Genomic DNA, 26,497 nt, shown 5'->3' with positions numbered 1-26,497 from the left:
AATTTCTTCTGCAAGTTTACAAACCTGACTTTGCTGTAACAGTGCTGCCTTACATTTTCAGCACATCTCTCCATATGCAGTGTTAAATGTATGCTTGAACAGAGTCCCAAAACAGTTTCCAGGGAATACAGACAGTGAGAATGTTTTCCAAAGCAACATCCTAAGCAAAAAGCTGCAAAGTTATGACAGTGTTAGTCAGGGCAGGCCACCCAGCTTTTATGAGGTCCCTTGAGGACTGCCACAGCCCACAGCAGACACCTGAGCAGAAGCTGCAGACGTGTTCCCAGCAGCATGTGCTTCTGCCTGGCTGCCTGCAGGACAAGAGCACCCAGCAAGCAGGCCCTCTCTCTGGGATGGTGGGAGCATATCCAGGCACATGTCAGGACCTGCACTCTAGGCAGACAGATACCTGCAAGTTAACCCAGTGACAGATGTGTATGGACACCTAAGAGCAGCACTCCTAATCCTGTGTCCTCCACGCTACCCTTCTGCACCCTGGTGAGCTCTTCTGCCTGCAGAGCACTGCTGCCCATTGACAGTGCCTGTGCAGCCTGCAGAGATCACATTTGTAAAATCTGAACTAATAATTTTTAATGGCTCTCCTCCTTGGTTAAAAAAGTGCTGTTAAATGCAGATCCATCTACACCCGGAGATGGCTGCAAATAGCTGCAACTTTTCTACTCACAGGTATGAATACTGACATTGGAAGTGCTCCAGTTGTTTGCAGGCACTGTGAAACAAAGCAGTTCAGTTTAAAAGTAGAGTTCAAAGGCATAAAAGATTTTTGCAGCTGTTGTTCTGCCCTGGAATTTGTTGTGCATATCTCCTTTTTGAGAACATTTCTTTGTTTCATGGTGCCTTCAAAAATGTACTGTCATCACAACCTTCTTGCCAAGTACCACTCCAAGCTGGTTATTCACTGCTGCCCTTTTCCCAAGTCAACGCATGCATTTCTAAAACATTTCTCACGCTGGGGGAGAAACATGCTCAGTCTCAGGCCAACCTGTGAGGTAATCAGCCGACCTTTATTTCCTCTGTGTGAAACAATGAAACAACAGTCTCATAAGAGAACTGAAAGATAGTCTCTGTGTGGTTACAGGTTTTTGATATCAAGAGCTTTTTTTTTTTTTTAACACCTCTGGTTTGACATCATAACAGATAATTTATCTGGCACAAAAACTACAAGATGTCATAGGGAAAAATTAATTGGGAGGCAATCCCCATTTAGAAACTCAAATTTTTTTAAAAAAAGTTCAGGTAAGTTCTTTTGTATTTCCCGACCTACCCCTACTTACAGGAAATAGCTACATGTTTTAAGCTTTATAAGTTTTATATAAAGTAGCACTGTGTTGAATAAGTTGATAAAGCCTGAGGAAAATGGCAAAAGGATAGGATAACCATAGTAAAAAAGGAGCTCTATTCCAGTTCACTTGCATCTACCCTGATATTCTGAACCAGCCACTAGGTCATGAACCTAAATTCAATAACACTGTGTGATCAGTGATGGAAAATGAAATAAATTCTGGAGGCTGTTCTTAAAGTTTTTTCAGAAATATTAATATGTTTACGTTTACTAATATCACATGATGAAACAGAATGATTTTTTTTTCCCATTTCTCAAATCAAACAAAAAGCAGAGAATTGAAATGACACACACAGATATCACAGCTGCTATTTTAACTTTAATACACTATGCTTGGTCTCAGTTCCCTTCTAGAGAAGATGACTATTTTGATATGTAATATTTTAAGAATATTGCACACTGAAAAAAATTAGTGAAAGAGCAGGAAACAATGTTGACTGTTGGAGAAGCTGCTGAGATAGCAAAGATAAGAATTTTTGACTGCTAGGCACATCTATGTCTGTGCAAGTTTATTTGGTATTAATGCTACACTTCCTTGCTACACTGCAAATTACAGTGAATGTATAATTCCGTACTGTTTTCTTATGTCTTTCTCTTTCATAACACACTGTTATATTTCTATTTTAGTTCTCTGTGTCTGCTCACTACAAATTATGTTTATAGTCTTAAAATTGTCTGTCCACACACTCTGATGAGTTCTCTTTACCCATTCTTGACATATTTCTAAGCAGAAATATATCTGCTCCAGTGTTTTATACCTGGTGGGGAATAAAGGACAGGCAAGTTAAGGGATTTTTAAGTACTCTTTTAGCTAATGCTGAAGACATTACTTTAGTCCATGCTGTTTAAACTCAAGTCCTAAGAGATGATTTTGGAATAAGGCACTTATCCACAGATAATTTCGAGAAATTCCTTTTATACTGCTTATTCAAATAAAAAGAAGAATGAGGAGGCCTTTCCTGTTTATATCCCAACTTCATGTGCAGAACCACATTCTTAAAAAGAAGTGGGTGGTGGGCAGTCTCTAAAATTATTTCTTGCACATATTTCCCTGATTGCATCCTGGCTGCACAGAACATGCTGCCCACAGCCCAGTCCAGCAACTGTAGCATCTTGTACAATCTAAGCACCCCCCCACAACCATCAGAATGGATTAACAGTGACATGCTTGACATGTATTTCTTCTTTTTATTTTCAAGGAGGAGTTGGAATGCCTTAGAACACAATTCCTCTTCCTAGCTGGCTTGGCTACTCTAGCATTTAGGAAGGGGTCACCTGAGGCACTATCCTACTGTTCCAGTCTTCTCTGTCGATTTCCATTAGCTCTCAGTTTTTAGTATGGAGCTTTACAGATGAGCCCTCCAACAGTATTATATCAAAGTGAACTATAACATTCACCATTATAAGGAAAATTACCTACATTTGCTGAGTGAATTGTATGCCTCATGCTAAATATACATAACACATACGCTTTTGTTTCTGTTTACCCATGGAAGTTAAATGCCTAATGAATATTCTTCTCTTTCTGTATCCTTTTCTTATTGCTGCTGTTATTAGCCACACATTTAAAATAATTATGTATTATGATGAAATTGTTTCAGTTTCTCTAAACTGTTTCAAACTCCACTGTCTTGTCAAATACCTCACATATTGGAAGCTATTTGATAGCTGCTCTTCCTGAAGACTTACTGAGTCTACCCCAGAACTTTCACACAGATGATTCCTTACTGTGAAGAGTTAGCAAGACGCAAAGCACAGCCTGGTACTGGTCTCTGCCCCAAAGGTGCATTTCCATACCAGCAGATACACTGTATAATTTTAGAGTGCTCTGTAATGGGAGCAAGTGGGAAATAGCCCAGGGCATGTTTTTAATGGCCCACAAAATTAGTTTAACTTTTCACTAAAACACAGCAACTTCCTTAGTGAGGTATGTTTTAACAGTCTCATTAGAGGACAATTTAAAATAGAAAACTAAGATTGCCTGAAATCAAGCCTTCCAAGACCTGCATTGCAGCTGTCTTCGTAACAGAAATACCCCAGGGTTAATCACCTCTGTACACCACCCCGAGTATAGAGAGTTCTAAGTGAGGTCAGTGCTTGTGTTCAGATAGTGAGTAATGCGATACTTACAAAACCAGTGGATCTGTTTTCAATAAAGTGGAATATTCTTGGTTACATCATGCTATCCTGGGCCATCTACTCTAACTCAAGAGCAAGGGCAAAAGGAACCAATGCTGTTTGTGAGGAGTCTGCTGTCTCATTGAGCAAACCGTCTAAAGGGCTCTATCTCTTTCATCAGTTGTTGTCGATATATTTGTCACCAGTGGAAATGTCTACTGTCCCTCAGCATACTTCAGGGCTTACTAGAATGTCTAAGGAAGAGCAGGCTTCCCTGCTTCGTATTGCTGCCTCTCACTGGTGGTACCTTTTTGAGAGCTCAGGCAGTCCCCTAAGGCTGGCAAGAACCTTTTATTTCTAAGTGTTGCACAGGAGATAAAAGTATCTGATATTAGAATAGCTGCATCCATGTGTAAAGTAAGTGTGAAGATAAATCCATTTCTTACAGGTTTAATTTTGTCCAAGAGTAAACAGAGCTGAACAGAGCAGATTGCACAATTGTTAAAGATAGCACTGCCCCAGAAGAAAGACCATTAGTTGCTAGTCCACTGTCCTAATAACTAAACCTGAACTTGCCCCACAACCCCAGCTGAAGACGTGGTCAGCACAAGACAGCCCTTTCTCCAGTTCTGCCAGACCTGAAGACAAACAGCAGCTCCTGTAGAGTTCAAAGTCTTACAGAAGACCATTTTCTGTCCCCTCGAAGGGCTTTTCCTGGGGCCCTGTGCCTGTCTCCTGCTCAATGAATGCTGTCTTTGTACCCACCAAGTTGACAAATGCCAGCCCTGCAGAATAAGGATGACATTTCTGCAGTGGTATTAGGCCTGAGAAAAGGGATTATTCCGGGCAGCTCGGGCCAGGATGCAGCGCACAAGGGGAGGCTGCGCGACGCCGTTGTTTGTGCCGCGACAAGGAGGCCCTTGACCAAGACCGAACACAAGACCTGTGTGTGGGGAGCCTTCGCGCACAGCCGGGGCAGTGTCCCCAGCCAAGTCCCCGGCCTCGTGGCACACCTGTGTCGGCTTCCTCCCCAGCCCTCCTCATTATGCCCCAGCACACAAAGAGCCAGCTGCGCCGGGGCCGGGAGCCGCCGTGCTGGCCCGGCCGGGGCCACCGGAAACCAGGACCAGCCACCTCTTTTGTTGTCTTTTCAAAATCGAGGGTTTGTTTTGAGCCTGAGGAGGATAATGAGCCTCTCACCAGGCACACACTGAGCTGCACATCCCCCCAAAATGCAGAGCGGATAAAATTAACTGGTCCTTGAAAGACTGAAAAAAATAAATGAAGGGGCTAGAAGACTTTTGCTGTTGTGCCAATCTCCTCACAAGAGTCTGAATCCATGGCTTACCAGAACAGCACAACCTTAAACAATACTCCTTGATTTGGAAAAGTAACACTCAGAGACCTTATTATACATCAGGTGTTTCTGACTTGTTTCTGTTCACGTTTTATTTTATCATCCTCATTGATTTTTTTCTTAAATCAGTAATGCTGCTGAAATAAGGCCGTGTAACAGACAGGAATACCTTAATACGAAAAACAAAATCAAGGACTCCTGGTAAGGTTTTCTCAATGGTTTAAAAAATTTTCCCCTCCAAGATCAAGGCAAATTCACTTGTACTACATCCCTGGAAGCAGAGCAGGCATGAATCTATCCTTAGACTAGCATGTGTCAATAGAAAGAGTATCGGGACAAAACAGAAAAGGGGAAACAATAGAAAAGGGATAAAGAACTGCACTTCTCCCTTCTCCAAATCTACATCCAACCTCCAATCATCTTCTGCAGCAAAAACCATGACAAGCATTTTACACCAGATATTTCTTGCACAATACCTTTTTAAAAATGAATAGTTTCTTAGCCTTGAGCAAACAACAGTAAGACCGCATCTAGTAAAGATATTTTCCTGTGGGCTGTTCACTGTGTCAAGAAGACTGCCTTAGACTTCAAAAATGTGATGGCCTTGGTCACAAATGTGTTCCCATGACAAGAACTGAACACAGCACAAAGCCTTGCCTTGCCTTCTGTGCCCTCCAGCCCTTTGGTGGATCCTCTGATCCCATGAGATTTCAATTAGAACATGTATTCTTCCTTTCTATTGTGTTTAATAATGAGATTTTCCTTTGCTGGCCTGTGGATATTGAAACTATCTGCTACAAAAGTACAAAAGTGGGATCAGACACTTTGAACAGGGTGATGAATTTCTAAAACAGTGCTAAAAAACTGTTCCTAGTCATGGAGAATAGCTGAACCCTGTGCTTTCTGGTGCAGTATGTTATTCACTAGTAAAAGAGGTACCTAACTTGGTATTGGGGTCTGGTGTTGGCTTGTTTTTTCTTGTAAAAAATTTCTTCCTTTGGGTAGAAAGATTTTCTCTGTAAGATGTGTTCATATGCCAATCCATGTTGAAGAATATGAAACTACAGTTGGCTTCAGGCCACTCCTATTTTGGATCAGCTGCTAGCAACAGGTCTGGGGTACTGCCAGCACCATATGCTCCAAGCTGTCCAGTGTGAGATTATGGAGAAATGTGTCCTATGATGACAGCTACTGCTGTGTACACAGGCAAGAAAATGTTGACTTTCAGGAAGTAAGACTTCAGGTATCCATGATAAGGAAATGCTCTGTGTGAGTGTCTTTGACAATAAATTCTTAAATATAGGAAATGCAATTGGTGCCACTGGACAAACATATTGTAAAGATTGCAAATGGTTGATTAATTTTGCTTTTTAAAGAAGGATCAGGCAAAGCGGTAATAAAAAAATTTGGAATAGAAATGTCATCTACTTGCATGAAAGGAAATGGTGATTACAGCTCACTTGTTTAGACAGTTCCCCTTTTGTTTCATTTTCTCACTATATTTTGGTAAAAACAGTTTCCATCCAAAAATTTTACTGCAATGACTATCTTATACAGAATGGGCCTAAAACATAGGTGTTCAAAAGACTTACAGTACAGCCAGACAGCATGATGAGTCAGATACGAGTTTCCTATTTTAACACAGAAAGATTTTATTTCTCTCAAAAACTCAAATAACAGCCATGGCCTGAGTCAACCTATGACCTTTGTGTGTTTCCCAGGAAGTTTCAGATAAACGTCCTCCTGGCTTATTTTATGACTGAATGGAACAACAAAATAATTAGTTCCGAAGAGACAAAGAGTCAGTTAACTAACAGAAGGCACAATCTGAACAGTTGAAAAGGCTATAAATTTTATTTCTTTTTGTTGTGAAATGGTCACCTCCTAGATGCCACTTTCTTCTGTTCATTCGGGCAAGAACTCTGATGTGAGAAGCGCTTTTCACCCAACACTGCCTCTGTTGTCCTCTTACCCTTCACATACCTATTAGTATTCTCACTCTGTACTTACTGGTTGCATTCCATCCTTCCTCACCTCCAAGGTACTACATATTTCTGCATGTGATTAAGAAAGACATTACAGAGGGAACTGGTTTGCTTCATCTTGTTTTCATGAGAATTTCAGTAAAATGCTTGAAGTTCTTGTAACATTACAAACACAAACTATGAATCTTACAGAATGGTAGATGAAGTCTGGCAGATGCTGATGCTGTTCTTGGGGAATGACAAGTGATTCTTTAGATGATTCAAGTTAGCTTTGCACAGAGTGGAAAAAAAAACAGTCTAGAAGCCCAGTGGAAAATACAAACACAACTGCAGAAACAGGATGCGCTGAGAAGGGAAAGATGGAAGAGATTTGAGTTGCAGATTCCTACTGTATTATCACAAACTGCACAGCAAAGGATGGCTACCTTTAGGTCATCTAGAAGTACGTGTGTATATGCCTATAAGCTTTCACTGCTGTCTCATGGCTGTGTTTTCACTGAGACTTTCTGATGCATTTCAGTTAAGATGTTAAAAGCTTGCTCTTTCCTCATGGGGAGAACAAGCCTACCATAGAAGAAAACTATCTGGGAGTTCCTCCCAGGCCCCTCTACATGCACAGGTGGCCAGAGCAAGCAAGGAGCCCTCAAACAGTGTCATGTGCATGAACCAAGTCAGGTGGCTGGGATTTGATGGCTCTTGAGGTAGGTGAATAAACACATGAATCCTCTGGGCAGAAAGGGTGGATTTCTAAGACTTTCTTCTATGCAGTATGCTCATGTTTGGCCAGGCACAATATTTCAAGAAGAAAGAATAGTGGGACAAGAAAAACGTCCTCTTCACATTTATGCAGTTTACATATCAGCATCTGAAGTCATGTTTCATTTTTGGGCTATGCATAGCATGTTTTTTCCAGGCTCAAAAAGAATGCTGTAATTCAAAGCAGGCTGACTCAACTGGTGTTTTGTATGTCATCTCATAGACAGCATGGCAGGGGGGAAGGTGGAGGGAAGGAGGCTGAGGTGGAGAAAAGGAGGGTGGTTGCTCATCTGGTCTTTATTTCCTTTCCCTGTTTCTTAATAGTTCAAGCGAAGGGCCCATTCCAGCCAGAAGCAATGACACTCTTGCTGTGGTATTTCGTCTTGGAGGAGGACAGGCCACAGCTTGCCCTGTGTGCTGGTGTCCTGGGAGCCTCTACAGTGTGCTGCTGTGGGGTGGGGGAGGTTACAGGGGGCAGGTAGTCCTTATGCTGCATTTGGTACAGGGGGAAGCTTTCTAAGAGGGCCCAAGCTTCATCTTTTGCATAATGAATTTCCTAGCTGGAAATCTTTACAACTGTGTAGGTACTTGCCTAACCTTCTGGTGTTTTCTTTTAATGATGTATCAATGGAGGTGCCACAAGCAAATAATTGAAAATGACAGTTCTGACTGCTTTAACCAGTTAAGTTGTGGAGAAAACAAACAGAACAAAAACATCCATAAGCAAAGACTTTATAAAAAATGGCTCAAAGGGGTGAGGCCAGGGTCACCAGTGACAGGTCATTGTTCCAAACTCCTGCCTGAGAATTGTACAACAAGATTCATGCTCACTTTTGTAGTAACATTGATTAAATTCCCAGAATGTGAGGTACACAAGCACGGCCCATAATCCAGATGAAAACTCAGACATGGAGAGATCAAGTAACTTGCCCACAAACCAACAGAAAGAGCCTGTAGTCAAGACAGGAATGAAACCCTGGGCTTGCAGAGGCCCAGTCCTGTGCCTTAAGCACAAGATCACATTACTCTCATGATCCTGCACTCTCCTGCTGCAATTTTCTTTCTGTAGTTATACCAATTCTCATGCAGTATGTGGGATATGCCATGAACCAGGTCTTGAATCCTTAAGGATTTAGCGGGTAGTTGAAAGAGATCCTGTCCCTTTCAGAACAGAAGGAAGGAAGAAGGCTGAGTTCTCCTGGAAACATCCTTTCCCCTGAAACTTGCCCTTATCATCCTAACAATATTTCCTTTACTTTCCAAAAGTTGTTTTGAAGAGATAAAACCTTTACATGAGCAAAAGCATTTCTAATTCAGGCTAAAAGAAATCCAGTATTATAATAATTCATACACATATTAATGGAACAAAAAAAATAAGTGTGTCAGTCCGGAGGTTGCAACAAGCAACATAAAAAAGTCAGAGCAAAACAACCCATTTCCTGAGTGGTAAATTGCTGAAGTTTCAATTCTTATTGCATTGAATTAAAATATTCTCTTCTTTGCCACCTCCTTCTCCTCACCTCCCAGTGCAGTGCTTTCCCTTGCACAGCCTTTGCCCAGCCTGTAGAGTACAAAGCACTCATCCATTGGTCACTGTCAGAGCTGAGGACAATGACTACGGATATACTACTTAATTTTTTTTTATTAATTAAGGATATTAAAGTATTTCTTGTATGAGTTTAAACTTGTGAACTACAAACTGTGAGCATGGGAAAAACAGTATTTTGGGATGACACCGTTTATTTAAAAATTAAGCAAGAAATTAATGGCATTTTTAGATATATGAACATCAAATATACTAATTGGAATAAAATCCTTATTTATTGTAATATCCTTGTTTATGTCATCCAAGTCCTAAAACAACTATACCTAAGCGCAAAATACCTTAACATAAAGTCATCTCCCCCAATGTCCTAGGATATCAACAAACCATGTTTCTAAAGAACAAGTGAAAGTAGCAGATTCCCAAGTTAACATTTCTTCTTAAGATCACTGATACATTAAAGTCCCTCCCCAAGTATTTTCAGCAAATGTAGCACAGCAGATACTTGGCTTGGAGAAAAACCACAACAGGTCTAGATTTACAAAGGGATAAAGGCACCAAAAGCTGTGGCTTGTCATACAGCAGGATTTTACAGTGCCACTCAAGCAGCAGATAAACCTCTCTCCTCTCAGCATCTACAGACCTCTTTAATACAGGATTTTTCTCTACTCCCCTCTGTAAATTGACACCAAAGTTACATCAAGCTGCACCCAGTATAAGATTAAGCTACAGTAGTTCATGAAGAGCAAGTACTAAATGTTTTGCAAATTGCCATGTCTGCAATTAAATTTCCAATGCAGCTTTCAAACAGTTCAAATAGTAAGGACAACATTATTATTTTGCATATAATTGGAAGAGAGAAAAGCCTCAGATTCTCAGCTGTAACACACCAAAAAACAACAAAATCTCTATGGTCACCCCATCAATTGGAAAATTCTCTGATCCAAATTCTCTTGAAAATATGCTTTGATAATATGCTGGGTACACCAAATGGTGTGCCTGGTATAGCCTGGACCTGTCTGTGTCCATGTCTGGACCCTAGTCTTCCCATGCAGCTTCTTTTTAGTAAGAAAAGAAACGCCACCACAGAATCAACTGGAGATCTGTAGCTTTATCTCATCATCATTCAATCCACATCTTTTCTTCAGGTAGAAACTTTGCATAAACACATCTCAGAACAGCAATGAAGCAGAAAGCAGCATCCCAGATGTTGAATTTGTCTCTAAAAGCACCTGCTAGGCACTTAGATTTGGAATAGAATTGCCTTCAATGACATCTGTCTGCCTTCCCATCTGTTCTGAACAGTCTCATGACCTATGGAGAGGCAAGGGGTATATCAGAACTACTCCACTGCTTTGTAGAGAACAGATCATAATCCCTAGACCTGTCAGTTTCTCACTAGATCAGTGCCCCAGCTGTGCCACATTAGCCCTAGGAGAATTGTGAAATCCACATGGAGGCATCTGAGGTGAACCAATTAAACAAGTACAAAAATATGAGTCTTGACCTCAGCTTGGAAGAGGTAATGCTCGATTCTAGCAACAGTTTTACCCTCCCTTCTCCAAAACCCTGATTCCAACAACTAAATAAATATGAACATATTATATATAGTGTGCCACAGGAGGGGGAGGGAGAGGAGGAGAGTATTGCCATTGTATGTTCTCAAGCAACGGATGAAGGGGGACAAAAGAGTCCAAACATCAGGAAACTATTAAAATGAATACATTCCTAGTTCCTTCATAATTAATTCAGCATGTCCAATTTTGTATCAGAGAAGGGAAAGGAAAGATTTTGACCACTTCCTTTTATCTCAAGCTGTTTGGAAGAATATGATCTTGTAATGCTGAAAAGTGCCTCACTGCATCCCAGCAGGCGAGTGTAATTTTAACTCTTCCACATGCCTAATTTGATATGCAACTCCCTGTTTTCTGTATGACATACAATTCTTAAATTGCACAGCAGAGACCCTGGTTTGCATAGGCACGCTCCATCCCCACTTTCTAGCCCCATCCCCCTTTTTACTTTGGATTAAACAATACCTTGGAAACATTTTTCACTATGCAATTTCCTAAGTGAATTGTTTTCAGTTTGCTTGCTTTGGTGCACAAGTTAATATTTTGTTCAAATTTTAATGGTTACCTTCACACGCATAAGGACTTGTTCTTGAAACTTTAGGTTCTGAGTTAGGCAGAGTTATGCAATGCTTTCAAAAGAAGATTCATTAGGCAGCTATTTATATGCTCAAGTAATTTCATTGTTTTCAAGGTCCTGCAGGAACAAGCGTATTAAAGCTGTGATTGGCCACAAGCATAGACAGCCCATGTGGGAGCTCTTTCATGGTCGTTCAACAAGCAAAGAGTAGCATGTGCAGGTAAAAGAAATCCTTGAAGTACAGTCAGCCAAGATAATTATTTGCAGCTTTCCTTAACAGAAGATTTGGCTAGGGTTGGCAGAGTTCCATGGCTCTGAAAATCTACCAAACACATTAAATGTTTGATCACTGCCTGTTGCCCTGTATATAACACATGAGATACTAAATACATAAGCATACCTGGAAAATTGATGTGAACTTTCAGGAAACACAGAAGTGTATCTGAGATTAGTTAGAGCTGTGCATGCAAGGGGAGTCTATCTTTCTATTAAAGAGCCACTATAGGGAGAACAGGTTTCTGTGCAATACAATATACACTCAGATATCCTTCTATGAGAAGGATTGACTGAAAAAAACCCTGAGTGTTATTTGCTTTTTTTTTTTAATAATATCACTAATCTAAGTGAGATGAAGGTTAAAGTCCCACTATGCTACACAAGCTACGTTATCATAGGTAGTCCAAAGTGATTTATACAGTGCCACAAAAAACCTGCAGAAGTGGCAGGAAACAGCAACGGGACATTTACCCACTGCAGATGAAGAGCAGAGGTACAGTCTGACCACAAACAGTGAGAAAATCTCTTGGGGCTCTCTACTCTATCCAGGTGCTGGAAGTCTAACCGTGTTACCATCACCGTGTTACCATTCTACCAAATACTTTTGTCTTCCACTATTTGTTTGCATCAATATGTCCTTTGTTATCTGGACAGGGGCCTGTGGAAGCAGCATGCTATTCATGAACAGATTTGTTTACTCAGACTGGATTGTTACTGAGCATTTACATGTTGCCTATCTCGATACTAGCTGTGGAATGATGAGTAGGACAGGCAAAGAAAACTCATACCATCAACTTCTCGGAGCATTCAGTGTTGGGTAATCAACTCACCAGATAATTGCAGAATTTCCAATTAGCAACTATTCTGCTCCAAACTAACTTAGCACAGTAATGATATCATATCTTTGACCCAAAGGTGGTTCTAATGATCAGCTCAAACAGGCATTTTGTAGCTGAAGAAAAGCCTTTGCTCCAAACATCACAGCTAGGACTCTGAATTATCTGCAAAACCAGATATTGATTTAACTGTTGGAATGTTTGCCAAGCCAGATTCTTGGATTTCTAGACTTTGATCAACATGTCTATGACAACTATGCCTATTGATTTAATCATCATCAGAAACCATATGCATGTTATTAGTAACAAACTGCTGGATCTTTCTCTTGGTTTACCTTTGAGGAAACTAGATCATAATCACAGTTAACATATACACACAGCTGACAACACTGGTTTTTCAAAGCAGTCAAGAAGTACATACTCAAAATGACAAACATAATATTGAGCTTCTGCCATATAAAAATTTACCTGTGAAATTTCATTGACTCAGCCTAATCAATATGCCTTTAAATCTTCCCAAAGATTAAGACTTGGTGAGTGAAAATGTTTGTAACAGCAGAAATAGGGTATTTCTTCAAGAAAAGTAAAAGAAACAATGCCAGTTTGTTCTGCACACTGCACAAAGGTGCATGTTTTGTTTAGCGCTCTGCTCCTGGGAAATTGAGTAAAGTATACTTTACTGGATTGTAACAGCTTCATTATTTGGGACCTCAGTACAAAGCCACCTTCTCCCTCGATCATGTTGTAAGAGTGGCAGTGGCACACGTGTGATAAAAAGGTTTCAGATCAGTAACGACTGATGAGCTTTAACTACCTTGAAAAACATCTTGGTTTCTATGGATGCAGAGGTGGGAAAAGCATAGTTTTCCAAACCAGAGTAGACTCCCCAGTCAGAGGTTGAAATAGCCCTAAGCCATGCCACAGACAAGTCTCCTAAGAAAATCCCAGACAAATAAAATGCATACTGGCCTCCTCTTTTAAGCTACACAAACAGGTTAGTTTTCTTTATTTTTCAGCCATGTCTTGCTCAGATATAGTTTTGTCTATCATAAATCTTTAATCTGAAATATCCACTACAATTAGAAAATCCATAATTCCTGTTGTTAAGCAAAACTAATAGAACTTTCTATTTAAATAATAATGCTACAGTGAAGAGTCTACTTTCTGAACATTATCCATTTTTTCCTCTTAACAGACCTGTATCAAGGGTTCTCATCATATCACTAACAAATTAAACTAGAGACAAAGCTGAAAAAAAGCATTAGATTGGTTTCTCTATCCCCTAGATGCTCTTTCTATATTGCACATAACTAATTAAAGATGTAGTGACTGTTGGTTTAAATCAATACCTCAAGTCTTTGGTGTTAGACATCAGCAGTGTCATTCCTAACCTCATCACCTCTCTGCCTATGTATTCTGTTGATATGCAAGATTTATATGAGCACAAAATTGCGGAAGGCCAAAACAAAATGTTGATGAATCCAAAGATTCGCTTTTATGTGCCATTTCAGCCTAAGCGTGCAAGTGTGTCCTCATTCTCTACAAAGTATACACAGAACTGGGAAAGGTGAGAGCACTTCTGTGAATTTCCCAACACTCTGCAACTTGCTGCACTGTCAGGACTAGAATGCCACAACACCCAGTACACCGAATCAGTCCTTATACTTTCTTTTTCATTTCCTAATTGAACCTTTTGGGACTTCATTATCATATCTTTATTAAGACTATGCATGTACAGTAATACACAATAAGAGCACAAGGGCATTTTTAATGCCATCTCCCAGTTGTGCTGACTTTCAGCTGAGAGTGTTGGAGGGTTCACGTTTCAAAATAGAGCTCTGACTCTCCCACTCCCACAGACCACTCAGGAGCCAGTCAGTGCATCAAGCTGTTGTTTACTGTTACCCTTTTCTCTTGATTTGACGAAGCATGCTTACAAGCAGATCCTCAGAGTTCTTCTATGAAGGGGATCCACCTGCCCATGTTAGGCTAGATTTTGTCTTTTCTTGTGCTGTACAGAGCCCTTTCAGCTGAGTAAAACAAACTTGCGGGGAGATGAGGGCAAGAAAAGCATTAAATTGCATCTCTGCATTTTGCTTTGAGGAAACTCAGCCTCCTGTTGTTTATAATGGATCTAGTTTTAACCAGGGCGTGTTGGGGGAGGGGGGCATGTTTTGTTTTTGCTGACTCTGCAAACTGATGCTTTGAGGGAATTGTTTAGGGAAAGCAGAGTGTCCTTTATTATGTACGTCATTGCCAAGTGATTTGGCAGATCCCTCCAAGAGATGCACTCTCTGATAGGTTGACAGAGAGCTGGACTGGCCAGTTACCAGCAGAAAAGCTCAACTTAAACACTTTAAAAGTCTTATGATGGCCAATTTGTGGTTTTGGCTCAAGAAAGAAAGAAGACAAAAAATAGAGACAGCTGGATGTCAGTGAGGGATGGAATATTGAGGTAGTTTTTGTAACTGTGCCCCACAAAATTCACTGGCTTTGAGCACTGGTTGTATCCAGCTAAGACAAACACACACACTGACTAGGTACACCTGCAAAGGTGATGTCAGTTGTGTCAGTGCTTGGCTGAAGTCCAAACATCACAAAGGATCCATTCCCTAATACCTAGATCTTGACATTGAGACACACTTCAAGTAATGGCTAGTTTCTGGTCCTTGCAGAAAAATCTGTTTGGTTTTGATCCTCCCCAAAGGCCTGCTTGCCCAGGATGCAGTAAATACTTGAAACATCTAATGAAGACACACCAAGTTTTTGCAGCCAAGGACAGAAACCAGGTCAAAGACTTAACTGGGCCTGCAGGCAATGGGACCACATATGTTAATATGGTAACAACAAAATATTGTGCCATTATGAATAGGAGCATAACTTGGCTATATTAACTCTGGACATAAATAAACCCCCATCTGCAGAAAGAGTAAGAAGAGAATGCCCAGTACAAGAACTGCAGGACCTAAACACCAACCAAATCCTATTATTAACCACCATTCAAATGGAGCTGAGGTGGGGAGAGAATAGGAGGCTAATGGTTTAAACAAGGTAAATCCCACATTCTGTAAAGTAAGGGTTTTTAGGTTGATACCGAATGACAAAATGTGACTTCTTGCTCTCTTTGGGTACTTAGTTAAGGAAAAACCTCTGGTGAAAATAGTTCTTGCCCTCCCACTGAATGAGCACTGAGGTACCCCAGTTGCAGAGTGACCGGGTGCTCAAGCGCCCCGTGGGCAGGGCTGGCTGCTTCTGTGCCAAGGAGCAGGCTGTTTCTTGGAAATGTTTATGCAATTCAGCTGTGCTCCTGCTGGAGCCAGACACTTTTAATTAAAACAAAACAAAACAAAACCAAAAAAAACCCCAAAACAAAAAACCCTAACAACAAATAAGACACCCAGCCTTGGATCTCTCAGGCCATTAGTGTATCTCTCTCAGGCTTAGCCTTCTACCAAATACTGTCAAATACCTGTGTTGTTAGGTTCTGCAGGGTGGAGGGAGTTGGAGAGCTGCCCTCACTGCTGTCAGTGGTTCCTAATGATGTTTCCCACTAGAGAAAATGAGCCTGCTTGTTTGCGAATCCAAATTCCCTGTGGGGCACAGTTTGGGAAACTGAAGATATGGGAAGGAAAATAATATCTGTTCAGGCAATGCATAAACATCCATAAAGCAGAATAGCAAAACACCTACAGAGACTGTTGTAACTCTGCCAGCAAACTAATTAGAGTCACTTACTGAGAAGGGAGCTGTGACAGTCAAGAAGTTAAAATAAAAATAAATCAAAAGTTTAGTCTAACAATTATAACAGGAAATTACCAACAGAGTCAGGGCTCCTACGTTCTTTTCCTGGTTCTGCTTCCGATTTACTAAGAAAGTTGGAGAAGCCAGATTTTAAAAGTAGCTTCAAATTTGGAAAGGCTCCATTTCTGATGCCTAGCTGTACACCCAGAGGACTTCACAGACCAGTGTCTTCAATGTTCTTTGTGCATTTGTGAGGGCAGAGCATTTCAGGGCATTGGTGTCTCTGAAGTCACCTGTCTGACCCGGACAAACCCACAGACACTGGCCCACCCAAGTGGCCATCTCTGAAAGTTTCCCATCTGGAAATTGTGGCTGGCACAACATATTGCTGTGGGAGTCTGATGTTTAAATGCTCTTTATGGCTGGCATAACATATTGCTGTGGGAGTGTTATGTTCAAATACTCTTTGTAAACATTTACAAGACTTTCAAGACACATTCTGTCTCCGAAGTCAGTGCTATTACATTTGGAAATAATGAACCCCGTGACCTGCATGTTTTCTGAAAGGACCACTGCTTGGTAGGGGCACTGAGCTGCATTTTCAAGTCTGGCTGCAGGAAGAGTTTAAGTAGAGGGGGACTTAATCAGAGAATAAAAAATAATTTTTCTTTGGTTTGATAACACACCCCCCCAGTCAAAGCTGGAAATGAAACAATCTGTGATGCCTCAGGAGAAGAGGGAAGGTCTCTCAAATACAGGAGCTCTCTGTGTTTCAGTTTAATTCCATGAGAATTTCTAAATGAAGAGAGCATGTGGCTTCTTCTTACACTGAGTTGTGCTACAAACCCCTCAGAGGCAGAACCAAATTAAATATTCAGAATAAGGATGTCTCCATAAATTGACATTTTTTTGCACTACATTCAGTTGCAGTCTCATCCGTATCAAGGGACACCATGGGTCGGAGAGCTACGCTCTGGGTGCCTGCCAGCACTCACTGAGTTGTGGAAGTCTGAATGTTTCTCACTATACCAATGCACTTTTCTTCTGTGCTATACTTCTCTAAATGTGTGTGTCCTGGTCAGCTTCATCTTTGTTATCAGCCAGAATATTTACAGTGGCTTGTCAGAAGCAAATTATTATAGATGTTTGCCTGTTTATAATGGAGGTTGCTACTGATCTGATCTTCTAAAGAATACTGTTGTGCTGAGGAATAAGCATAAAAAAACCAGAGAATGTTGTTTACTGACACTACAGAAAGAAAAAAAGGCTGAAGTGGGTTTGGTGTCCCCTGCTCTTCCACCCACAGGATGCGGGGTAGAGCGCACTCAATGTTCCTTTCCGCCTTGCTCCCACATGCGACCCAGGAGGTAACACAGTGTTCACCATCTCCATCAGCCACTGGAGCCTGAGTCTCAGAGCTCCTGCCAAGCTCAGGTCTTCTGCCAACCACCTGCTTTTGCGACCCATGTTTTCACAGAGAAAGCAATTTGGACCTACACACTGAGAAATCGCACAAGCTCCCAAAACAAAAACAAACGCCTTCCCAGCATGATGGCTCATTTCACTTCTGTAAACTTTATCTGGAATTCTTAAAAAAGAAAAGCTGCTTAGGCCTGACATGTAAGTAAGTGACAAAGAACCCTTTGATAGGTGATCCTAGTATCCTGCCACTATACAGGCAAAGTATCTTCCCCTAGGCAGCAACAAACTAAACACAGTGAATACACGGACAGTGTTTCAACACCTGCTAGGGACTCTGGGAAAATGGCTTCATCTTTACAGCTATCCTAGCACAGCCGGATGCAACACCCTCATCTTCACCATATTTTGTTAAGTACAACACACAGTTTTAATGAGTGGATGTATGCACAAAAAATAAACCTGGTATATGCATACAGTCATTGTCAACTCCACTGGCTTCCTTAGATAAAAAGGCTTTCTTTAAGGGACATTTAACATTCAGACATCACAACACATCATTTGCGAACCCTTTCCTGTTTCCTTCAAAAGGCAGAAATAGTGAAACCATTTTCCAAGAGCAAGAAACCAGATAAAGTTAATAAAAGTTATTATTTCCACTAGTCAGAATGTCTTTCCTTCATACTCAATCCCAGTTTGTGCACTCCCATGTGATAATATATAGGCTGTGAAAAGCAGAATTATTAAAAATCTTAACTACAGGTTTTTAGTGGAAAATGGACTAGATTTCTAAACTGGAATTTCTACTTAAAAAGTAATCCTTTATTACTAATGAACTACTCCTCTTGATGCTATATGTGTTGCTAGCAATATATACTCAATAGAGCTGATTTTATCATAATGAAACTAATATTAAAACTGTTTATTCCAAAAGTAAAAAGGCATATTTCTAAATACTCAGTATCATGAACAAGTATTATGTTTTCTTGAACTTTTGAATACTTTCTACAGAAACCACTCTCAGAACTGTTGAACTCCAGCTTCAACATATGAATTCTTCATTAACAGGATATATGATTCATGCTTGCCTCCAGTATCTTCTGCCCAAAGTTTCCTAATTAAAAACTTTATTTTTCTACTACACACACACACCCCTGCCTGTTTTCAGTCATTCATTGCTACTTCCCTTTGTTTTGTAGGCTCGTCCGAAAGGAGAAGGCCTGACACCATACCAGGGCAAGAAACGCTGCTTTGGTGAATATAAGTGCCCCAAATGCAAGAGAAAATGGATGAGTGGAAACTCCTGGGCTAACATGGGACAAGAATGTATCAAGTGCCACATTAATGTTTATCCTCACAAACAGGTAGGAGAAGTGCAGACCTGATGGCAACAGGCTTGGAACTATGGATGCTGTTGACTTTGTAAAGCGTGGGTAAAACGTAAACAGAACTTGACAGGGACTACAACAGGCCACAGAGAATGTTTCCCAGATGAGCTGCCTCAGTCCTGGAAATCTGGACAGGTGTCATCAGAGTTGCAAAATGTCAATGTTCTGTCTTTCAGTACAAATACTTCAAACCCAAAATCTTTACCTGTCTTTCCTATAGAAAGAGACTGCAGAGCTTTTTAATCTTAAATAGAGTAAAAAAAGTTCAGCAATAGCAATTGGCCTTCTAGTTCTGATTCTCTCCATATTCACACCAATTTATTGTTTCATTTCACGGGTGTCAGCAGAGTTACTTCCCATGTGTACTGCTTTTTTTACTTGTGGGATTTGCTCAAGGGGCTATGTCTACTTACAAAGAGTAGTGATAAAGGAGAACAATACTAAGATGACTCCTGACTACAAAATTCCTTGGTTAATGATGCTAACTTAACATAAGAGTCTCAAAGCTTCCAGGGTCTCTTGTTCCTTACTTCTGTTTAAACAGCTTGTCTAAAAAATCCAAAATCTAGTCCTTTTCTTTCTTCCAGAAGTGCCCTGTGCTGCTTCTGGTTAACCATAACAGCAACAGGCAGACAGTGAAGGGGACAGCATCAATTCATGCACAGAGCCAGCAGCAGCAGAGAGTTAACAGGCTGCAGGGGGTCTGTGGTGCTTTTGACACGGTTTCCTGTCTACTTCCTGTCCCAAACGTGGTTTTTGTACAAGTATCCAGTGCCACACCAGACTTGCTAAACATTTATCAACATTTATCAGTTGGGAGCTATTCTGCTCCATTTTGGAAAATATGTTACACCCACCACTGGTACTCTTATACCAAGAACTATTTTGCAAAAGCACATTGAAAAATTTTTAATTAAAAGTCCAGTATTAAAGCACAAAAAATGTCCTGTGCACATAATATGGTTTTATTATTTTTTAATCGCATTGCCACTTCACCTTAACACTTTCCTATTTATTCTTTAGATGATTTGTTGGTACCTACCATAGTAGAGGCCTCATTCATGTTTGATTTCCTATGCACTTTCAAAAGTTTTTAAGCCCTCACTTCCCTCTCAGTGGGTGTCCTCAGTTAATTATGTGCTCCTCCTGCATATATTACATGGGATCAGAGTATTTGCATTCTCATCTGAATCTTCCATTAGACAGGTTTTCCAGCTTAAATAATTCACCTAAGAAAATATCTTGCCTCCCCCTATACGTCATGATTCTCTTGTGTCATTTTAACTCCATTTGGGGGGGGAAAAAAAAAAAAAAAAAAAAAAAAAGGGTGGTAGTTAAAGAAAACAGGCGGACACTACAAAACAGCAAAGTCACCACAATATGTGATGTGATTCATCATAGTACAAATAATCAAAAAATACAGTTTTTTCTTCAGTTTAACAAAAAAACAGGTAAACTGGAGAAGTGTGACCCGTCAAGATCAGACAGTATCTACTTCTAATGCAATAAATGATTTCTACTTTCAAGCAATCTTGTCAATATTTCTCTTCAGCAATGTGCTGGAATTCAGCATCTACTATTCTTACTCCTTGCCTACCCTTTGATTAACATATAACTGTAACCTAACAGGAAAAAAAGATATCTTGGAACATTATTAAAAAAAATAATGGTCATTTTATCAGTAGATGAAAATCACTGCTGGTCCCTCAATATGAACTAACCTTTTGTCAAGATACAAGAGCTTCCAAAACCAAAAAAACTGTAAACATCTCAGCCCATATCTAAAACAGCCTATGGTGAGGGCCTGTGATAACAAGTTTCCATTCACCATAGTATATTAATCATGAAAACTCACACGAGGTCAATCAGTCTCCCTGTTCCACATCTGGTCCTAAGCAGTGGCAGGCACTTAGGGAAATGTATGTGTGTATAGACAAGATGAAACAATCACCTTTGAGGATACCTTCCCAGCCTCTTGTATGGCCTAGTGACTATCTCTGCATTCTCCCAGTTTGTCACCAAACAGATCAAACCTTGCAGAGTTTATTAAATAGCTGAAATCCAGCCACATAGGCCACCAAGCCTTCCTGCCTCACCATCACTGTTGGAGCGTAGGATGCTTCTGCCCAGCTTAGGACAAAAATTTGAAAACCTTATTTCAGGATTGCTCAATACTCATTGCAGTGAATTAGGAGTTTCTTCTCAATTGCCAGGCTTGCCCTTTTCTCCCAGCCTCATATCCATAGCTGTATTTCATCTTCCCCAGCCACTTTCCCAAATCCGTGGACTTTCCAGTACTGTAAGGTTTGTCCATGTCTCACAAACCATGGTTTGGTGCTGAAGTACTCCCGTATAACTGGCTCAGGCAGTAATATCAGAGAACTGAAGATAATAATCTCCACTCTGGATAGCTCTGGGGTAGCCATTCAAGCACATATGTTGGCTCTGTGAATGGCTTGTGCAGCTATGCTCAAATCTTGATTTCCTATGCATACCTTTCGTTAGTGAGTCCCTGGAGAGAAGAGCAGCCACACTTTCCTGCCACCTGCTCATTGTTCCTGGAGGCTCATTTCATTCCAGGAAACTATCCTGGGCCAGTTCCCCACAAGGAATGTCTCAATTCAGCCCTGTGCTCTTGGTCCACATGGCCTAGTTGTGAGAATGAGTTTTTAATCTCTCTGGGGCAGGAAAAGTCTTCTCAGCACTTTTACAGCTGTGTATATACTTTGGAGTGCTCTATAAATACAGCTCTAAATGTCTGTATTTAAAAGAGATGGTGGAGCATATATTACAAGTAGTAACACAAGGACCTGACAGGAGTGCTGCTGCCATTCATTCCCCAGCTCATCCACCAAGGAGGGAATCAGGTGACTGTTGCACCTGAGCTGCAAAATTGCTCCTCTAGCAAGCTTTGCTAAATTATTCCTCTGTGTTCCTCCTTCTGCATTTTCAGCACTCCCTCAAGTGACAAAGCTTCCCATGGGAGTGCTTACAGGAGTGCACAGAACATGGGGCAAAAACTATAGGCCCACTGAGCTCAAGCCTTACTGAAGGCTAAAGAACTACCCAGACAAATCTGCTCTATGGCAATTTCAAAAGTTGTTTCCCAGGTAGTTACTTTAGCTACTCTAAACAAAAACAGGAATCTCCGACAAGACTTAAACCTCTCCTGTTCTTCCAAGGAATTTGGATTTTGTGGTTGTTTATCCTCCTTCTTACCCTGCTTCTGCAACAGAGCTAGTCCTTATAGTCATTCACCAGCATTCTTGGCAGTGTAACAGCCCAGATGCCAAGCTCTGAATTCTCATTTTCTTCTCCTGCCTGCTATAGCAGTAACATCTGTGCCCGTGGTTACTTCCTGGCTGGCCTCTTATCAAGGCTTCTTCTCCGACTTTGTGGCTAAGGCCAGTATTGTTTGTGATGACAGCTGTTGCACTGGTGAAGAACCAGCCATCTGGTGACTGACTTGTCCTCTTGGACACTATTTTCTTCCAGCTGTCAGGAATTTACTGCTGGACTGGAAATAATTTGGTATGTAAATACATACCTCATGATACTCAAGTTATTACTTTCATGGGCAATTCAGTGGGCTCATCATAATTCCCATATCTGAGTGCAACCACAGCCACCTCGCTTCCCTCAGTATGGGGAGGGGTGGGTATGATCACTCAGGCCCAATAAACGTTTCAACAGTTTCAAGCCTACAAGTATGATCTTTTACCTCTTTAGATTTAATAAACCCTCCCCAGCATGCCCACACTTGTGTACTCCAGCTATGGGAATACAGTTCATCCCAGACTGCTGCTTTTCTGAACTCTAAAAAGAGATTTTCACCATTTACCTCATGCTGTTATCATTCATTCCTGGCTGGCCTGTCCCAGAGGCATGCTGCTGACAGAGGCTGCTTGCTCTCTTTAAGCATCCTGCCTCTGATCTCCAGTCTTATCACTGCCTCTTGGATTCACGGCGACAGCCCAGGGCCTTGGTAATGTCCCTCTTCCCCCAGGCAGTTAGAAAAGCAGAGGGTCTGCTGCTCAAGAATGTACATTGCATTTAATCTTTTCTTCCCCAGTGCCCAATTTTTTTTATTGGACTAAAAATTTACAAATTCACAATAGCACATGTTTCTTGAGGGAAGCATGGCTCCTTAACACTGTTAGCCTAACAATTATCCTGCCAGCAATAGCTGCAGAATCTTTCTATTTACATTCCTAATCTGACATCTAATCATCTCATTTGCTGCATTAAGACTTGATGTAAATGAGTCCAGAAAATTATTTTTAAGTGTTTTCTCTCATTTGAATTCTGATGTGAGCCTTTATCCATCAGTGGTGCAATTAAATTGTTCCATTCTACAGCAGAAAAAAGTCAGTCTTCTAAATACAAACAGAAGCAGGCACATTATTCCATTCTACATCTTAGTGGAAGCAATTTCCCTCAAGATGTCCTAGTGATGCTTTCTTTAACACCTAACACTTCATAAGGGTGAGTTTTTTGTTTGAGGTTTCAGCTGACTATTGGGGAATGTAGAGGTCATGCAGTACATGTAGATTGGGACAGCAATAATTCACAATCAAAAGGTAATTCTCAGGTCAGGAATTGATATATAAATTTAAATTTCTTTCAGCTTCATTCCCCTGGGGCAATATCTTTATTCACCACCACCAAATGTTTTCCTGGTGGAGCTGCACAAGATTATTTCCACCCCGCAACTGCCAGGAGAAAATTAAAGAAAGATGCACAAAAGTGAAGTCCAGAAGAATGCAACTGTGGATGCTTGGGGAAAAAAAAAAAAAAAAAAAAGAACAAAAAACAAACAAACAACCAAAAAAACCCAAAACCCCACAAACTTTTGCAGTTAAACTCTCCATTTAATGGAAAAAGGGTTCTCTTTCCCCTGAGGAAAATAGCAGGATTTACTGTTGTTCTACAAGCCCCATTTCACTACTTTCTAAGCAAAGGAGTTAACTTTTCAGCCAAATAGCCTGTCCCCATCTCCACATCCTGTCCAAATGCATGGCTGAGTCCTCAGCAGCAGTGCAGAGCTCTTGGAGCCTCCTCAGTTACTGGTGTCTGCTGCAGAATTCAGGCAGTCCCTAGAGCTGGCACAGTGTGAGCCATATCCTGCTGCACCCCTCTTGTGCCTGTGTCCTCTCCTTCCCCTCTGCTTCCACCACACCAGCCCTGACTAACACAGCTCTGACTAACGTCCTGCACTTTTAGCATAGTGTAAGAAGGGTTCCAAGAATGTAAGGTTGTTACTTTTAGGTTCTCCTCAATTAGCAGCAGACAAGAACATTGGCTACTCAGGGTGATTAAAGGGTTCTTTTTTGCCTTTACAAGAAACCCATGAAGAGAAAATGGCAAATGGAGATAAACTGGGATTTCACTTTATGCAAAAGTTGGGTTGAAATGGTTTTGAGACACAAAACACGCAAATGCGCTACCAATTCCAAAGCCTCAGCCCTCCAGCACCTCACCAATAATGCAGTCTGGGCTCCGCATGGCTTCATTCCTTCCAGGTGGCCCTTGGCAACCTGCTTTCCTGCGTTTGTAACCCCTCTCTCCCCAGCCTGTGTCGTAACATACTGGTAACAATAACAGTTCTGAAATCAAAATGCTTTGCAGGCCAAAAAGCTGAGCTCAATCAACGCAGGGGGAAAGCAAACCACGGAGAGCTATTGTTTCTGAAAACCATCCAAAAACTCTTGGCGCTTCAAGGCATTCCCAATGTCCTTTGCACTATTTCCAGGAAAAATTATTCCCAAGGCCTTGCATATTAAAAAAAAAAAAATCTGGCTTATATCAATAAACATGATAACTGCTGTATTTTTCTCTTTAATCAGAGCACAGCTAGAATGTAGAAGCAATCAGAGCTGAGTCAAATAGCCTGTTTCAAGTGTAGCATTTCAAAACTCTCATTCGCTGTTGAAGAGTGCAAATTAACCCCTGGGACTCCAGAACCTGCACTTCATCTTTGTATATTTATGTAATGCAAATTCTTGAAGAATATTTATGGGCAGATATTGGTGGAATAAGTGATAGATAAGGTAGAAAAGCAGTTTTTCTGACCAAACACACTTACTTAACTTGTCTGTCTTGTGGAAGAAGCAGTATCTGCACCAGTGCTTGGACTGCAAGCCTAGAAGCAGAATTGCTGGTTCTGATCTCAAATCTCAACATAGTGACATCATACGAGTCCATCTACCTTCCTCATCTGACATAGGAAATCCAATTTGCAGTTGAAATGTAAATGAGGTTAGCGTCAAAGACCTATGTGGTGCAGGACAATATCATGGTTCAAAACACTGAATCAGAAACGAATCATTGACAATCACTACTGAATCACTCCTCTATATTGTTTTGACTAGCTGTGCAACATAGTAAGTGTTGCACTTATAATCCATTACAATCAAGCAAGAATTTACAGATACCCCTTGTTCAAGATGGTCAAATATGTTTTGTGCCATTTTAGCTATTCAAAGAGCTAAGAAACCCTTCTACTCCCTGATTTATGAGAAATTCTTGCAGTGTTACATAGCCAAAAAACCCCTCACTTTAAATAACTCTATTCCTGTCCACAGAGTTTCAGGCAGGTGGCTTGATGAAAAACTTATAAATAAAATCTTAGATGATCAAGTTTACTATAAGACCTTACAGATAAAGAAAAGTCTTTAAGATTAAGAAGGATGTTAAGTGATAAATGCCCAAGATGGTGTAATATATATCTACCCATCCACTGCTCCAAGAATCACATTTTGAAGATACAAGCAAGGGTCTAATATTCCTGTAAAAACAGTAAGAAGCTTATGGCTAGTTTTCAGATTTCACACCACATGCTGTGTCTACCACAGTCTCACAGAAGAACTGCTGCCTTCATGGCACTGTGCAATGAAACAGTCTTTCAGATACATTTCATGGAAACAGATCAGTTATGGGTTAGGGAACTTGGGGGTTTTTCCCAAGCAAATGGTGCACATTATTCCATTCTACCTTACATCTCTATAACTTCCCTGCCTATTAGAGTTCCAAACATTTGACTTTGCCACAATATTTAACACAGGTATTTTATTTTCAGATTTTGAAGCCTTTTACTTGCTGTGGAAAATGACAGCACAAAAATCTACTAACAACGAATCAGCTTCATTTCCTCCAATGCTGTGATTTAATGAATATTATTAAAAATACATAATTTATTACTCAGATTCAGTGCAAAGGATTGTGTCATGAGGTTGGATTTTGTTTTGGTTTTGTATTAGTTTGGATTTTTTTTTTTATTTTATTAATAGCTTTGCAGCTGCTCTGCTTCAAAACTTTCAGCCTCAAAACCACTAGGGACTACCTATTGGGAAAATACTATTTAGCTATGTAGTATCTGTGCATATTTGAGACAGTTTTCTTAGTTTAGCAGCTAGTCCTGACATCGCAATCCCTGCTCTATATTGCTGGGTAATGGGATTCCCATGCTTTAGGTGTTAATGCCTTTGGGACATCTAAGTTACTGGAGCTAAGTAAATGAATTCTTCTGTTACTGCTTTTATAAATTAAGTCCTGAATTCAATAT

The 26,497-nt window shown here is 40.6% G+C and overlaps 1 protein-coding gene across 1 annotated transcript in view; it reads left to right on the top strand.

Annotated features, from left to right (window-relative positions):
- ZCCHC24 (zinc finger CCHC-type containing 24) overlaps positions 1 to 26,497 on the top strand; it is a 106,071-nt gene that overhangs the window by 72,874 nt on the left and 6,700 nt on the right. Inside the window, exon 3 of the mRNA XM_066324126.1 lies at positions 18,745 to 18,909. Coding sequence (XP_066180223.1) covers positions 18,745 to 18,909 — 165 coding nt within the window. The remainder of the gene's footprint in view (positions 1 to 18,744; positions 18,910 to 26,497) is intronic.

Source organism: Sylvia atricapilla, chromosome 8 (assembly GCF_009819655.1).
Source record: "Sylvia atricapilla isolate bSylAtr1 chromosome 8, bSylAtr1.pri, whole genome shotgun sequence".
In the NCBI taxonomy this organism is placed as follows: domain Eukaryota; kingdom Metazoa; phylum Chordata; class Aves; order Passeriformes; family Sylviidae; genus Sylvia; species Sylvia atricapilla.
Note: the sequence above shows the minus strand (reverse complement) of the source record. Positions and strands in the feature narration are given on the sequence as shown.